Source organism: Rutidosis leptorrhynchoides, chromosome 7 (genome assembly GCF_046630445.1).
Source record: "Rutidosis leptorrhynchoides isolate AG116_Rl617_1_P2 chromosome 7, CSIRO_AGI_Rlap_v1, whole genome shotgun sequence".
Classification (NCBI taxonomy): domain Eukaryota; kingdom Viridiplantae; phylum Streptophyta; class Magnoliopsida; order Asterales; family Asteraceae; genus Rutidosis; species Rutidosis leptorrhynchoides.
The window spans coordinates 312,629,918-312,648,321 of NC_092339.1; the positions used below are offsets into that span (position 1 = coordinate 312,629,918).

An 18,404-nucleotide genomic window follows, 5' to 3' on the forward strand; every position below is an offset into this window, starting at 1 on the left:
TTATGTTGTTTTGAATAAGAGCATTTGCTCTATGTGTGCTTCTTTATTTGTTCTTATCATGTTTGATGCTTGTACGTGCACTTTCCCTTAAGGAATGAATAAAGATTTGTGTGTTTTATGTGTTGTGGTTGTTATTTATTTTCCACCATGTACGATTCAAGGGGAAGCATTTGTCTTAGGGTGAGCTTAGTTCTAGGGGGAGCTAACCTTTTTGATTCAACAAAAAGGGGAGAAAGTTAGATAAGTGATGTTAACACTTATATCTATTTATATATAAATGTCCACCATCACTTATGTGTTTGTCATCATCAAAAAAAGGGGAGAATGTTAGGGGAGAATGTGGGTTAACATGGGATTATGCTTAATGACTATACTAACTTAACCCATAACAATAAGTGTTTTGATGATGACATATGCACATAGCTAAAGGTGATGGTAGACATATTGACATAAATAAACAAGTTCACTAATCTACATTTGCTCTAGCAAAAGGCCAAAACCAATAAGAGCTTAAAATAGAAATTGAGGTACACGGCTAGAGCCACGATCGACCGCAGGTCAGACCGTGGAGACTTGCACCCAGATTTATGAAATCTGGGTTGCACGGTTGACTCCACGGCTGACCGTGGATCGATCGCAGAAACCTACTGTTCGAATTTTGATCAAAAAATGTTTGACCACTTCCGGGCATCTATAATTTATGAAACCTGTTCAAACATGCTTAGGATAGTTGCCTCCTTCATTCCCAGAGGAGCTTTGATCACTAAAACACTAATCTTGGTTAATCAAGCCTAATGACACCTTAATGACGATTAAGACTTGATTTAGGATAACACATAAGTGTTATGGGAAAACATCTACATCTAAAATGCATCTAGACATACTTAGGATGGTCACCAAGTCCCAACCAAGAGTTGCTCCTTCCTTGTACATGTGTTGGATATTAGTGTATGCTTATACATTAATCTTGCAAATTCCACTTTGCAAGTTAAACTTACATAGCCTTAGTTTAATGTTATGTTATCACTATATGCTTAATTTTAAGATTACTTAGTGATTTCTTGCTAGTCATTACATGAATATTACTTGACTACTTGCTATTAATACATGTGTATTATTTGACTATGTGTTACGTGCTAAATGATGAGTAGTTAATTAATATGTATATGTATCAATCTTGTCTTGCTATTTGTTACATGTTGGAACTAGTATTTGGACTACTTCAATACATGCTTGTGTTACTTGGATAATACTTAAAATGTCATAATCTAGTAAACTTAAAAGACAATGAAACAATAACACACATAGGTTTGCTTAAATCTAAAATTAAGTTTATGAATAGGTTTAAACTTGATTAAATTGATGTCTTGCAACATGATTAATTGTTATTACTTGCTTAATTTGTCAAGACATCATTAATACATTAATTAATTACAAACAAGTTCAAATTTGAATACTAGCATGCTTTGTGATTAAAGTAGGTTTGTGTTATCAATGACATGTTGACCAACCAATAGAGATTTAGTAAATGTGTTAATTACAAATAAAGGATTATGACAAAACTGAGATTGCCTCAAATGATTATCATGACTTGTATCTAAGAATGTTAGACTTTCCACTTTGAGCATGATAAGTTACTATCAAGGCAATACATCCAAGGTAAATGGACATTTAATGCATATAGTACTTGTATAGGATGTTGGGTATATTTTGCACTTGTTAAATGAAGTAAAGTGTCCAAAGAGTGAAGTCTAAAACTGATTGAAACGGCTAGACAATGGATATGTGTTTTGGAATGGACCGTGTGCGGTCGACCCACGGTCGACCGTGGTCTAAGCTGCATAAGTGGCTGACTTTTTTATCTCTCCATATAAATAACAACGCTTGGAGAACTTTGAAGACTTGGACCTCTTGCATGCTACAACTCAAAATCATCAGAGAATCACAAGAACATAACACTTCTACATATGTTTGTGATTAGCAAGAGAAGTTTTATAATCTTATATATTATAAAAGGGGTCTTTGTAAACTTACTTTCAAATTCTAATCTTTGTGAGTTTACATAGTGTTGTATTAATCCTTAAAATTGTCTTAGGATTGTCATCACTGAAAAAGGGAGATTCTTTGTACTTTATAATTAGAAGCATATGCTAGCTTAGCTATCATCTTCCTTAAAGGGAACTAGAAAGTTGATTAATCTCATTGGGGATTAATACTTGTCCAATGTGAAGACAAGTTGATCTAAGTTGGAGGTAATCCTACAAAGGGATAGAAGGATTAGGTTTGTTGTCTAAGGAGTAGTACAAGGCTTGTAAATTGGATCTCCACTGGATTAGTGAATCGGGGAGTGGATTAAGGTAGATTAGTTAACATCCACCCGAACTACTATAAATCCTTGTGTTTATGTTCATTACTTTACATTCCACATTATTACAAACATAAACACACCACACATTGGTTTAAGTTGATTAAGGTGATCAAGTATTGTTCAAATCTTATTGATCATTGAAAAAGTTTTAAAAATCGTATTAAGTAACGATTCACCCCCTCTAGTTACTTATGTTATCCTTAATCAAGGTTTAATCATCATTAAGGTGTCATTAGATGTGATTAACCAAGATTAGCGTTCTAGTGACCAAAACTCTTTTGAATATGAATTAGGCAACTATTCTAAGCATGTTTAAACAAGTTTCATAAATTATAGAATCCCTGAAGTGGTCAAACTAAATTTGTAGAAAGATCGAACACAACCTTCTACGGTCGACCCACGGTTAACCATGCAGTCGACCGTGCACTCCTGGTTTCACAAACCAGGGTGCAGGGTTCCATGGTCTGACATGCGATCGATCGTGGACCGAACCGTGAAGCTTATGTTTTCATTCTAAGCTTTATTTGGTTTTGGTGTTTTCATTCTAATTGTGGTAAGTGTTTGATGACTAAATTTATGCACTATATAAAGAAGAATTAGTTGTCATTTGATCCACTTTATATACATATGAAATTAGTTTCTTACTAAGAAAGAAAGAGAGCTTTAGTAAGTTTAGAATATAGACTTCACGAATGTAATTTACTTGCATACAAAAGTCATATTACAAGTATATTTTCTTCAATGATTACAAGTAAGATGTGTATTTAGTACAAGTAAAGAATGCTTGAATTACAACTATAAGAAGCATGGAAGAATGGTATAAACAAAGGAAAGAGTACTAGTTAAAGAGTACAAGTAAAGAATGTTGTGTTACAAGTAGATGGTGCTAGTGACAACCCAAAGTGAGTCTCGTGTTATTTATGAAAACTAAAATATATGCTATTATTGTGTTAATTGATATTTGATTGGATACGAGCTATGTACATTTATTATGAGATATTATTTTGATTATAATAATAAATTATTGGGATAGTGGATAGAGGCTAAATACATAGATCACTAATATTATTATTATCTTTAATATTAATATGAAACCTACGTATTTGTTATAATTACCCATATGCGTGACAAAGTCACACCCGTGTAGGTTTTTACACGTGTGTGATTGAGAACTCTCACGTGTTCGAGGTTTGGTAGGTTTCTCCGTATTCTATGTTTGATTGATGTTGGATTGCTCAATATTGAGTCTGACTTGGAAATATCTTGTTCTCAGGTGACCAGGAGAACGTGAAGACTCAGTAATATTAGATCTTTGAGTTTTGCAGGTAATCGGTGAGTGGGATTATCTCGGGTGTAGCATAGAGTAGCTTGTTGTGCTACATCGTTATATTGTTGTTTAATTGCCATGTTATAGTTGTAATGTTACCATGTTGTGTTGATACTAGTTGAATGTGCAATGTTGATAGAACCTCGACCTATAAGGTTCTGTTGTGTTGATCGAACCTCGACTTGTTAGGTTCCGCTCATGAGGGATCTCGACTTGTTAGATCTTACTCAAGGAGGTCAATCTCGATCTGTTAGGTTGGGTCCAGTTGGCTACTGTTTGTTAAGTATAGTGTTGAATGACGCATCGCCTGCGTGTAGAAGACTATACTGGGGATTCAGTAATAAGGACTTAATGGTAGACTCTAGCCCGATCAGCTAGTAGTCGTGTGCCAGGCCAGGCCGCCGTTCCTCCAACTAGAGCAAAGTTGTAATTGTTGTTGTTTTTATACGAGTTGATACTGTATGCTATATTTGTAGATAGTTCCATTCACTTAGCTTCGGCTAACCCATCTCCTCCTCCCTTGCAGGTTTTGGATCTTAATGGGTTTGGGATGGGAGTGGATGTTTTGAAGATATGTTTGACAAAACGAAACTCTGATGTCGAAGCTTGTGTATCTATGTAAAATGTAGTTTAACGTAACGCTGGTCGTTTGTAATAATATGACTTAATAGATTTGCAGTAATCACGATTTAAGTATGTTTAAGGGTATTTTCATAATCAAGACTTCCACTGTATGTATTAATTTTTTTTTTAGGGTGTTAAAACTTGGTATCAGAGCATAGGTTTGGCCGCATGTACATTATGTTGAATGTCATGTTCCCAAACCTAGTATTATGTCAAACATATCTGAGGGGACAAGTTAAGTGAATATAGGGATTACGTGCGTTACTTGATAGGTACTAACCAGTTTTCCACTAAGCGTTTGTGTGAGATGTTGTGGTAGTGAAGTTATGGCAGATGATGTAGGAAACGCAACTAGCCCCGATGCCTCCGGAACATTCAGAGCCCCAAATGAAGATGAGTATGTGCCAGAAGAGAATTCGCAGGAACAAATTTTAGATTTAGAGAGTCGGTTACAAGAAGCCCTAGATCAGATTAAGGAATTAGAACAACCTCAGGTACCATTAAATCTGGGTGTCAGTGTTCCAAGTCAAAATGTTCCAGCTTTATCAGGTGGGTACCCCGCTCCACCTAATATGTATCAGCAAACGGGGAGTACTTTTCAACAACCGTGGTTGCCATCTCAGTATAACCAGCAGTTTCCCAACCCGATGATGTATTTGTATCAGATGCCGATGTATGAGCCCAAAAGGAAGTGCACTTATAAACAGTTTCTGGGTTGCCAACCTCCATCGTATACGGGAAATTCGAATCCATCAGAGACATTAAATTGGCTTAGAGAGGTAGATCGAGCTCTAGATGCCTGTCAGTGTGAACCAGAGTTACGAGTGTTGTATGAAAGTCGGCTTTTTAAAGGTCAGGCTATGAGTTGGTGGGATTCTATTACAGGTCATTTATCAAAAGAACAACTGAGTCAGATTTCATGGGAGCAATTTAGTGCAAAGGTTCGCGAGCAATATTGTTCCGATTATGATATGGAAAGAATGAAAACAGAGTTTCTTGGGATGAGAATGACCGATGAAATGTCGATTGATGATGTGATCAGAGAATTTAATGACAAGTTGAGAATTGTACAACAGTGGGTTCCGACTGAGAAGGATCGAGTTCAGCATTTTGTAAGAATTATAAAACCAGAGTACATATCAATTGCTAGATTTTCATCGTCACTGTCACAAGCATTCGAGATGGCTAAAGGGACTGAAGGTGATGTGAGAGCTGCTAGAAACAGTATGGTACGATATTTTGTGCCGTCACAAAATCAGGAGGTAAGTCAAATGAGTAAAAAGTCAAAGAAATCAGTTGGATCAAATCAGAAAGGGAAGTCAGAGCAGAGTGGATCAGCATCAAGTCAGAATTCATGGTGCTATAGTTGTAGAGCGTCTCATAATGGCCCGTGTTCAAGTTTAACCAAACGATGTTTAAGATGCGGGATAGTGGGGCATGATATACAAATGTATTCATTTAAGGAAAACGTGTGTTGGAAATGTCACCAAATGGGGCATAGGTCAAGTCAATGTTCGATGGGAAGAGGAGCGAGTTCTGGGGCAGGGCCAGGGGCACAGCCAGTGTCAGTGGGAGGATCTTCGGCTTCTTCGATAGGACAAAAAAGAAAAGCTGAGGCGAGAGCTTATCAAATGATTGCTGATGAGGATGCTGCTTATAACGTAAATACTGGTACATTTAGAATAACCTTGTTGTTACATTTAAATTCTATTATGCATGCTTTATAGATAGTGTAGTCTGATTATGCTAGATTGCTTAGCTAAAGTGTTGGTTGTTGATGTGTGTGAGGTGTAGTATGAAATACTATTATTTTTACTACGAAATACGATACAATTTACACAAGTTTTATTATTTATTTACGGATGGGATATTCTTAAACCTTGCTACAACACTATAGGCAGTGTACCTAATCGTAGAGTAGTGTAGTTTTTAGTAAGTCCGGTTCGTTCTACAGGGAGCTAGTGATTACGTACTATATTTTTAACAACTATATTTATATAAAATATATATATTTATATATAGTAATATTATTATTATAAAAGGGGGGTTTACCATTTAATGACCGGTTTGTCGATTTTTAATAAAGCGTAAAGATAAATGACGATAATTAAAATGCGTAAAATAAAATTGCGATAAATTAAATGACAGTAATTAAAAGTACGATGAGAAATACAATAAAAGAATTATACTTATTTAAACTTCTGTAATCACGATGTTTGACGTTTTGATTTTAATTTATTACTCTGGGTTAATTGCCCATTGTCCTGGAATTATTTGAAACCTAACTGGTTTTTTTCCATAATAGTCCATTGGTCATAATTATAAAATGCTCGTCAAATTAACCTTATTCTCGAAGTCAAATATTCCAACTAATTAGGGATTCAAACTGTAACAAGGTTTTAATACTTTGTTAATAATTACACCAGATTATCGACTACGCGTAATCCAAGGTTTTAATACTTTGTTAACAATTACACCAATTATCCTTGTATGTAATCCACCCCTGTTTTAATGAGATATGAATATTACTTTACCCACTTGATCAGAATGAATAATCAATTACCCAACCCGAATAATTAATTAAATGATTGTAAAAGATGTCGTATAAATGTCACTAAATAGGACATACATAATCATTTAATAATTATTAGGTTAACTAATTTGAAGATAGGTTCGACAGATTCCAATGAGTTGTCATTCGATTAGACAATACCCCCCATCTATTAATAGTCCATAGTCCAATGTCCATAAGTGTCGGTCTTTTGTCCAAACCCAATTATGGTACAAAATCCAATAATCCCATCTTAATATTTAGTCTAACATCACGATTACTTCGACTTAAATAAGCATAATAATAACTTAGTTACGACACATTAATTTAAAAAGGAAGAACATAGCTTACAGTGATTATTTATCGCGTAGCTTTACACGGACAGAGCTCCGACTTTAAAACCCGTAAAATATTTCTTACAATAACTCAATTATTATTAATCTTAACTTAAACTTAATATTATAAATAATAAATATTTACAGAAAGAAAGAAAGAAGAGTGTGAAGAGTGTCTATCATTCGGCAGAAAACGTTGCCTTTTATAGGACCTGACCAAGATTTCATGCCCATGCAATCGCATGGGCTTTCTGTCTATATGCCATGAGATCACATGGCTGCCTGTTCCAGCTCACATGATGTTTAAAACGTGGGCGGCTCTGAATTTTAATAATATATAATATAATATATATAATTATATATATATTATATTATATTCTTGTGCATAGTAGACTTGTAATTTTAGGTCCGTTGACTCGTGCGTTGATGCTCGGTTCATGTCTCGGTTCCGGATTTTCGAACATCTTTTCGTACGCTTTAATATCTTGTACTTTATGTTTCACAATTTGTAATTTGCACAAAAAATTATTTTCCTTAACTCCCAAAATCCGCGCAAGTCTTTAACTCGCTTTTAGTGGCACTTTTGAGTGCACTATGGCTTTAGTGGCACTTTTCAAGCTTTAGTGGCACTTTTTCTTCAATTCTTTAATCTTCGTGCTTCGTCTTCACATTTATTTATTTAAACGATTACAACTTAAAAAATAGAATAATTACAACTAAAAACTTTGCATATTGGGATGATATTGCGACTAAATATATATTCATTTGGAGCACTATCAGTTGTAGTAATAGATATGATTTGGACTTAGATTTCTCGAACTTTCTGACGTGAAATGGAGGTATGATCTATGAATATATATTACATCTAGCCAACGCACGTACATTTTGGTAGATCATGCGGAAGTTTCAGTAAGTTAAGAAGAGAAGTAGGATAGGTTACTGCTTGAATTGATGATAATTTATGTTGTCTGACTTATAATTGATGGAATTTTATAGCCATGACATATGACTTTGACCAGATTCCGAGGACGGAATCTTCTTAAGGAGAGTAGATTTGTAACATCCCAATTTTTAATAAGTGGTCATCACAAGTTATGATATATATGTGTATTTCTTTTAATCAAAGATTAAGAGTATAGATAGTAGAATTTGATATAATGTATCACTTGTTTATGTTTAAAATATGATATGTGGCATCTTGAGAAAATTATGTGACAACCTAGAACTCTAATCCTAGACTAATGACAAAGATTTATAGGTGTTAAAGGTGGCAAGTTAAATTACACGTGTTACAAGAAATGAGATTAGTCACATAATCTTTCATGAGTCATGATTTGTTTTAGTTTTTCAAATTGTTATATAAAGACACGTATGAGAGCTAGAAGTCTAGAACTAATATGTCAAATTGTGGCAAGTGTTTGCTGACTAAATTTATGCACTATATAAAGAAGAATTAGTTGTCATTTGATCCACTTTATATACATATGAAATTAGTTTCTTACTAAGAAAGAAAGAGAACTTTAGTAAGTTTAGAATATAGACTTCACGAATGTAATTTACTTGCATACAAAATTCATATTATAAGCATATTTTCTTCAATGAGTACAAGTAAGATGTGTATTTAGTACAAGTAAAGAATGCTTGAAGTACAACTATAAGAAGCATGGAAGAATGGTATAAACAAAGGAAAGAGTACTAGTTAAAGAGTACAAGTAAAGAAGGTTGTGTTACAAGTAGATGATGCTAGTGACAACCCAAAGTGAGTCTCGTGTTATTTACGAAAACTAAAATATATGCTATTATTGTGTTAATTGCTATTTTATTGGATACGAGCTATGTACATTTATTATGAGATATTATTTTGATTATAATAATAAATTATTGGGATAGTGGATAGAGGCTAAATACATAGATCACTAATATTATTATTATCTTTAATATTAATATGAAACCTACGTATTTGTTATAATTACCCATACGCGTGACAAAGTCACACGCGTGTAGGTTTTTACACGTGTGTGATTGAGAACTCTCACGTGTTCGAGGTTTGGTAGATTTCTCCGTATTCTATGTTTGATTGATGTTGGACTGCTCAATATTGAGTCTGACTTGGAAATATCTTGTTCTCAGGTGACCAGGAGAACATGAAGACTCAGTAATATTAGATCTTTGAGTTTTGAAGGTAATCGATGAGTGCGATTATCTCGGGTGTAGCATGGAGTAGCTTGTCGTGCTACATCGTTATATTGTTGTTTAATTGCCATGTTATAGTTGTAATATTGCCATGTTGTGTTGATACTAGTTGAATGTGCACTGTTGATAGAACCTCGACCTATAAGGTTCTGTTGTGTTGATCGAACCTCGACTTGTTAGGTTCCGCTCATGAGGGATCTCGACTTGTTAGATCTTACTCAAGGAGGTCAATCTCGATCTGTTAGGTTGGGTCCAGTTGGCTACTGTTTGTTGAGTATAGTGTTGAATGACGCATCGCCTGCGTGTAGAAGACTATACTGGGGATTCAGTAATAAGGACTTAACGGTAGACTCTAGCCCGATCAGCTAGTAGTCGTGTGCTAGGCCAGGCCGCCGTTCCTCCAACTAGAGCAAAGTTGTAATTGTTGTTGTTTTTGTACGAGTTGGTACTGTATGCTAGATTTGTAGATAGTTCCATTCACTTAGCTTCAGCTAACCCCTCTCCTCCTCCCTTGCAGGTTTTGGATCTTAATGGGTTTGGGATGGGAGTGGATGTTTTGAGGATATGTTTGACAAAACGAAACTATGATGTAGAAGCTTGTGTGTCTATGTAAAATGTAGTTTAACGTAACGCCGGTCGTTTGTAATAATATAACTTAATAGATTTGCAGTAATCACGCTTTAAGTATGTTTAAGGGTATTTTCGTAATCAAGACTTCCGCTGTATGTATTAAAAAAAAAAAAAAATTAGGGTGTTAAAGTCATCAACAAAACACTTAATGTTATGGGTTAAGATTAGTATGATCTTTAAGCATAAACCCATATTCTCCCCCAACAGTTTTTTTTCGGCGAGTGGGAGTTTTCTGTTGAATCAAGTCCGTGACCTCCATTACCCTCAACGTGTGAGTCCTCTTTATTAGCCTCACCACTTGGTTTCACATCTTCTGATGCCTTTTTGAACATAACCTCGTTATTGATTTCATCAATGAATGCTTCATTGTCATTCGTCCTGATGTGATCGTTAGGATCAAAATTATCTTCAACCTCATAAGCCCATAGAGTTAGTGTTCTCTTATCCTTTAATTCAACTGAAAATTCCATGTTGATAGGTTTAGCTTCAAAGACCTCCATGAACACAACATTGAAGTTGCTTGAGTAAGATCCTATGATAATTTAGATATAAATAACACCTCTCCAAAATCTTTCATCACCGCCGATAGATTCACCATACCCCATAATCCACAGGGATACCTGCAACTTCGATCCTTATTGCCCTTGAAAAACGTCCATGTCTATTTTTCATCTCAATGACTTGCAGAAAGTCTCCCCGATTGGACCCATCGATGAACCATGACATAATTTCCGATAGCTATCGTTATCGGTACAACAAACAATAGCTCCATACTTTCCCAAAAAATAAATTTTCTCAACCACAATATTACATTTAATGATCCATTCGTCAAGTTTGTGTTTAGAAAAAGTCACCTTGTCGATAATAAGTACCAATCTCTCCAAAGCATCACTTATATCTTCATTCGGCTGCATTCCTTTGTGTATTAAAAGAGTGTTTCCTCCCATTTGACTGTTCTGGTAAATTCTTGAAGGAAGTCTCCTTATTATTATTAGACCCATTAGCTTCTTTATCAAACTTTGCATACACTATATTAATTCTCTTACCCTTCAACAACTTGCCATTCATGGAAAGAACCGCATTCGTTGCTTGAACATGATTGGCGAATTTAATAAAGGCAAAACTTCTCCCGTAAGGCCGTAACGCTAGGCAATATTTTGAATCCAGCCGAAATCCCTAAAAACCCTGCTTAAAACCATATGATTTGAAGACCTAGCAAGGTTACCAACAAAGACAGCGGATACCTTTTTAACAAACCGATCTCCATAAGACTCTTTTTTATGATTATCATCGTTTCCTCTTTGTCCAGGGTCTGTATCCTTAGGAGGTGAATTCCTAATCACGGCATCGGCATAAGAATGGGTTAATGGTGAAGGTGAGTATGGGTAATTGGGTTGTGAAGTGATTGGATTTTGAGTATGAACAGAAACGGAAACAGAGGCTTGAGTTTGGTTGAGTTGTTGTATGGAGGATGATGGTTGTACGGAGAGCATTATAGATGGTTATTTTTTAAAAAAAGTTGTCTAGAACAACACTTTAATTACCATAGTGAAATAGTGAATGGTCTAAAAAATGTTTTTATTTACATCGTAGATTAAAGCTTTTAAAACCCCGCCTTCATCTTCCTCATCTTTATATCTCTCCTTTGCATCATCAACTAATTCAACTCTTCTACATCTATTCTTTTTTCTTCTTTTTCTTTTATTATTTTTGGTGTTTGGTTGGTGCACCAACCACCCCCTCTATAAAACCCCTTTCATCAACATTTGTTCATCTGCAACCAACAAATGGCGAGCACATCATTAGAAGATGTACCTTCCGTCGACATCATGACTGAACTCCTTCGCCGATTCAAGTGTTCATCCAAGCCTGATAAACGCCTCATTCTCATTGGTACTCTTCTTCTAATTATTGCTAATTACTTCAATTTTCTATCTTTAGGGTTTTGACTTTTGTTAGGGCTTTTGTTGTTTGAGATCTGTAATTGATAGCCGAATTCTGTTACTTTATGCTTACAATCATTAACTTAGTAAAATTAATGTCAATTATAAAGCTTTTTGATGAAATTTAGTATGTATGTAACAAAATTTGGGGTATTGAGTTCTAACTGTTCGATGAAATGCTTATGAGAGAAACGAATGAAATGTAGGTCCACCCGGGTCAGGAAAAGGTACGCAGTCCCCTATTATTAAGGATGAGTACTGCCTATGTCACTTGGCAACAGGGGATATGTTGAGAGCAGCCGTTGCAGCTAAAACCCCGCTCGGGGTCATAGCCAAGGAGACCATGGAAAAGGTATCCTTTTGATACCACTTTTAATTCTGTATTCACACTTGGTATGACTTAACTGAGTTAACTCAGTGAGTCTCGTTTGCATTTTTTGTAGGGAGAATTAGTGTCTGATGATTTGGTGGTTGGGATCATTGATGAAGCAATGAAAAAGCCATCATGTCAAAAAGGATTCATTCTTGATGGGTTTCCCAGAACAGTTGCCCAAGCAGAAAAGGTCTATTGATCTTTTCATGTTTCGTATACATCACTTGCCTTCCGTTAGGTCGTTTATATGCGACATTGTATTTATGATCAGCTAAAACGAATGAGATTGGTCAAACACTCTCTTTAATTGACAACATTTACTTAAATAATCTTAGACCGTTAATGTTTTTTATATGTACAGCTTGATGAGATGCTCCAGAAACAAGGAACCAAGATTGATAAAGTGCTTGATTTTGCAATTGATGACTCCATTTTGGAGGAGAGAATTACTGCCCGTTGGATCCATGCTTCGAGTGGTAGGACTTACCACACAAAGTTTGCACCACCCAAGGTTCCCGGCATTGATGATGTAAGCTATAAATATTACTTACTTTCCCCATCTCATGAAAATTTCAATGTAACAACATTCATGTTTGAAATCTCAATCAAATTCCGAATGTTTCTTTCCATGAAGTTTTTTAGTCATAGGTACCTATTTATCAATTGTCAAGTCTACAAAAATGTTTATGATATTATTTGCTAATCTTTATGTTGTCATCCCTAAATGATATTTTCGACTCTTTGACTTATAGTTTAGCACTTCCTCGAGTCATGTGTCATTTAGTGGATTATGCGTTGCATTTTTAGTGAGATAAATATCATGTAGAATCCTTTTATGAATATCAAATGTGACTTCTTTAAGTAGATGATTTGAGTAACTTTGTCACCTGTGTGTGTGTGTGTGTGTGTATGTGTGTATGTATGTATGTATGTATGTATGTATGTATGTATGTACCTTTATGAACAGGATGTTTAGTCATGTGTAGAGAGGAAACCTTTAACTAGAAAATAGTTCACAAGAAATATGTTTGGTGTTGGTTCAGATGGCGTATGTCATCTTAGGTCCTTTAAATTCTGTGAGAAATGGAAATTTCGTTGCATCCTAATTGGTAGCATTTTAGTTGGTAATTGTACTCATGAAAGCTACGAGAAAGTAAATGCTTGTATATTTGTGAGACGTCAAAAATAGAAATGGTAGCCGTTATTTTGAATGAAACGAGTATTTTTATTTTTTATTTTTAAATAAATATATTGGATTTCAACTGCATTCCAATTGACTTTAATGTGGTGAATGCACTTATTGTAGGTTACCGGAGAGCCTTTGATGCAACGGAAAGATGATACTGCAGCAGTTCTTAAGTCCAGGCTAGAGGCTTTTCACCGCCAAACTGAACCTGTAAGTGATTGTTTACTTACCTTTCTCGAGAAATTGTATTCGGATTAATAGTATGACAGTTTAGTTGGCACAATATGGGAATTGTTGAACTATGTAATACTTAAATACTTTTTTAGCAAAGACAAAAATAAGAGATAGTGTGGATTAGCATTATTATTACTGCCAAATGTCAATCTATGTGTAGTTTGAGGAGAGTGGGTATGTTGGTAGTTTTAACTAATAACATTCATAGGTCATGCACTACATCATGTTGATAACCGTCTAATTCACCTTTTTACCATTTCCAAGTGTCGTTGATGTATTAAACCCTGTTATACATTAATGGTGCAAGTCTTAAAAGATGTACATGTGGGTCCCATTATCATCTCACATGAACAAGATGGGACCCACATTTTAGCTCAAATAGATGGTCATGTGCATGTTGTTTACCTTTAATTTATATGAAATGAAAATCCTGTATTGTGTGTGAACGGCAGGTTATAGACTATTATAACAAGAAGGGCGTCGTTGCAAAGCTTCCTGCAGAAAAACCACCAAAGGAGGTGACTGTTGAGGTTCAGAAAGTTTTGTCCTCTTAATGAAATGAGAGCTGCATTCTTTTCTTTTCTTTTCTTTTCCGTTTTGTTTTTATTTTTTTAATTTTAAATTTATTATTTAACCCAACATTGGATCGGATCGGCTTCAACATTGAAGTCTGACACATTTCAAATTTGCAAGGCAACTGCTTGAGTTGCTGAGATACGAGAATAATACTCTTTCATGTTATACTGAGAATTTGCCTGAATTACTTTTGTCTGCCGATGTTTTTATAAGACAGAGCGACAGCAGTCAGATGGAAGAACTTATGCTTAACTGCTTAAGTATGCTTTGTTTTGCATAAAGAATACATGGGCTGAAATACAAAAGAATTGGGCCACATAATGTTCTTAACTGAATCAGAAGTTGGATTGTTGGAAACTCTCAATCTGTACTTTTCGTAGTTGTTGTGGTGGTTGATTCTTACTCAAATTGAACTATGACTAAGAATTTTGATGGATTTGAATTTGTAAACGAAACGTGATATGGATGAGAACGATAAAAGTGGAAAAAAAACATATGTCCGCCGACATTCAACATAAAATGAACTAATTCCATTGCATAATGATATACTTACAAAGTTACAATCAACGAATTCATAGAAGATAGAAGATCTACATGAAATGAATGAACTTAAGAATCAAAGAATAATTGCCTAAAAGATGACTTATTGTAGTACATTCGCCGTTTTAACAAATGAGCTATACTGTCGCACCAATTTGACCTGACAGATAAACAATCAACAACCAGAATTTTTTCAATCACTTTTGAAATTATTATTTTGCCAAACTAGTTTTGCACATCATAGTAGTTTGTAAAAAAACGACGGATGACTAATAATAAGCTTGTCTTTTCGGTAATGAATAATGAATATATCGTCATGGTTGCATCTATGCTTGTTATCATAGAGAACCATAACAGCATAGAGGCTGAAGGTCAATTGCCAGCCTGTGAGATTAAGTGAATAATTCCAGCTGTGAAGAAACCCAACAATCCACCAGCAAAAACCTGCATAATATATCAAGAACGATTCTTGCATACTATTTTTCTATCGAAATGCAATTTATAAGATAGTTGGATAGAGAACGTGAAATAATTCCTTGTCGAGAGTTTAGATATGGTGACTTGATGATTTACACCTCTAAATGGTCTAGTGTTTGCTTCAAATTTATTCTTTGAGAAATAATTATAATGATGAAAATTTAAACAAAGTAATAATTGGATTAAACTGTGTCTAACAATATTGAAGGTTCACGATGTTCAAAGATTTGAAGAAAACGCGTAAAACAGACCTGAGGAGGGGTGTGTCCAAGAAGTTCGCGTAGTGGTCTGGTCTCAGCCAAGGGATGTTCAGCAGGAAGTTCATATACGATTTGATTTAGAACCTGAAATAATGTAATTCCAGACATTAGTCAGTGATCTTGAAAAGAATTTGTACCTAGAGGTGGCAAAACGGGCAAGTTAGCTAACGAGTCAAATGGGTAACCTAGTTTAGACTTAAACAGGCCAGGTTGGATGGGTTGACCTGAAATAGTACTTTCTGTTATGTTGCGATAATTAATATAACCAATATGATTATGAGAAGCTATATTAGTATGATAAAATCTAAGACTCGGAATATATCGGTTGAGGTTTGTGTTTATTCGAATACACTTCAGCTGAGTTTCAACCCATTTGGCCATTTTTCTTTCTAGCTAAAACTTTTTAGTTGACCCTTTTGAACAGAGAAAAAAAACCCAAATTGATCTATTCACAGGTAATAGGTCAATCTTGCCACCTCTATATATTGCCATTATAATGACATGTAAAACATGACATGGGCACAGTGGCACACAGGGAAAGAAGAGTTAATTTAACCTCTGCTTGGCGTCCAGCTTGTAAACGTACACCTGTCGCATCATACATTACCTGTCACGTGGTTCAATTCATAAGAGATTACAGATTGTAACTGCATTATTCACACAACGGTTGTCACTTTATTCATAGGCACATGTATAAATAAAAAGGTAATGGGAGTTCTAAACATTCTTCAAATATGTGTGATTGTGGAGGTATTTATGAGTCATACAAGCCAAGTTATGTATATGATCTTAAATATTACTAGCAAGATAAAATAATCAATTTTTTTTAAGTCAGGGTTATTTTATTTTACCTTTTTCAAATACTGACTTCTAATAATTCCTTACACCCTTCTTAAAATTATGATTGTTTTGACAGCAAATAATCTTAAAAACTAGAATCAGTTCTTACTTAAAACTAAGTTCCACAATGTGCATAGTGCATTGTAAGAATAATAGCCATATAGTTTTTTGAAGTAATGATACATCTATATTTTGAACTGTTATCTTAAAAGATGCATTACATAATAAACACAACAAATGATGAAAGAGGGAGAAAACATACAACACAAGCCAGTATAAATGAAATTGCAAATGCATTGCCACCAATGCCATCTTGAAAACCAACAGCAACAGCAAGGGCAGTCACGGTTGCAGAATGAGATGATGGCATGCCACCCGATCCCAAAAGTTGCTTTAAATCCCAACGTTTTTCCTTATACCTGCATGTCTAAGACAGTTATAACATTCTTAGGACATAACATTATAAATAGCTACTACTATAAGTTCTTTAACTAAACAAATGATAGTAAATTAAATAAGAAGCTGCATTTTAAGTCAAAACATGCTTTTCACTCAGCTGTTAATCTGCTTCAAAGTTCAAAGTTCAAAGTTAGCATTTCTAAAAAAGTTCTCCTAAAAACTATCCTTAGAGCACTAGGTGCCCATGTCTCTTTGTCAAGGTCCACTTCGGTATCGTAAATGGACCTCGAAATTGATTAAAGTCGGGTGTCGTTCGGTGTCCATTTCGGGGTCGAATATGACGTGGACCAATAAGAAAATAGGTAAATAAAAAAATAAAAATAAAATGTAAAATCAAGTTCACATCATCCGTCCTCCGACCTTGAAGAATCGACGGCGAACCGACGGTGGGCGGGTGTCCGTTTTTCCGGCGTCGGTGAGTGATTTGATGAGCAACGGTGTGGACTTGATATAAGATTATCCTTAATAAGATTTCATGTTTGGTTTATTAATTTACTATCATTTGTGTGGACATCGAGTGCTCTTAAATCAGAAAAATTTCATGTTTGGTTATCCATATAAGATTATCCTTAATAAGATTATCTAGATACTAAATTATAAACTACTTAAAAAATCATATATGATGCATATTCAAGAGTTTGATCATTTCGACCTTTCTGATCCTTCTTCTATATACATATACGTACATCTATACGTAAAATATACATAATATGGTCCGCATTCAATTTCTCAGATTCGAAATATATGAATGTACAACGTGAAATAATCATAAACTTCAAATGAGCTAGCTACAGAACTGTAAATTTAAAGACAGGATAAACTAACAGAATTGATAAAACCTAGCTAAAATATGCGCATCTCGAATAAATGAAAAAACTAGGTTAAAATCAATGTAATGTCGTGTGCATTTAATTTATATAATAGCATATATAAATAGAAATTAGGAATAAAAATAAATAAAAAATGAGAATGAAATGGAAACATATATACCAGGTGGTTAAGACTTTAATGGATTGAGCAATGGCGAAAGCGAGAAGAGCAGAAAGGAGAGGATAATTGATATGAGCATTTGATGATGAATCATCATTATCATTGGATGATGATGATCCTGTTTCTCCCATCATTCTCATTTTTCTTTCCCTTTTTTAATTATTTTAAATTTAAATAAATAATAAATAATAAATAATTTTGTGTTTGGAATGAAATCAGAAAGATGGAATATGCGAAGCGTAAAAAAGATGATTGTTACAGTGAATAAGCAAACGAAAGAGTATTCATTTGAATTTTGTTATTCTTTATTTAAATACGATTGCGATTGATTGATTGATGATGCCTGGAACAAGACTTGAACGCAGGTTCCAATTGCACGTTAACCATCGCCAGATTAATTCGTGTTTACTAATTTATTACGTCATTAATAATTCATTATTTTTTCCTTTATCGGAACACATTCAGCATTCAGTTATAAATTCGTATATACATATACAT

General features: G+C 34.6%; 2 protein-coding genes across 2 annotated transcripts; one reads left to right on the forward strand and one right to left on the reverse strand.

Moving 5' to 3' along the window:
• The first annotated feature begins 11,670 nt into the window (after nt 1–11,670).
• On the forward strand, nt 11,671–14,661 carry LOC139858053 (adenylate kinase 4-like). Its single transcript, XM_071846904.1, has 6 exons — nt 11,671–11,921; nt 12,178–12,323; nt 12,415–12,534; nt 12,706–12,873; nt 13,651–13,740; nt 14,217–14,661. Exons 1-6 carry the CDS (start codon nt 11,816–11,818, stop codon nt 14,316–14,318), a joined length of 732 nt encoding a protein of 243 aa, XP_071703005.1. The 5' UTR covers nt 11,671–11,815; the 3' UTR covers nt 14,319–14,661.
• A 443-nt stretch (nt 14,662–15,104) lies between these two features.
• Nucleotides 15,105–18,110, reverse strand: LOC139858239 (uncharacterized). Its single transcript, XM_071847100.1, has 5 exons — nt 17,907–18,110; nt 16,720–16,876; nt 16,174–16,224; nt 15,609–15,701; nt 15,105–15,324 (listed from the first exon to the last, which is right to left on the reverse strand). The coding sequence occupies exons 1-5, from the start codon at nt 18,044–18,046 to the stop codon at nt 15,253–15,255; spliced, it is 513 nt and encodes a 170-aa protein (XP_071703201.1). The 5' UTR covers nt 18,047–18,110; the 3' UTR covers nt 15,105–15,252.
• Between the last annotated feature and the right edge of the window lie 294 nt (nt 18,111–18,404).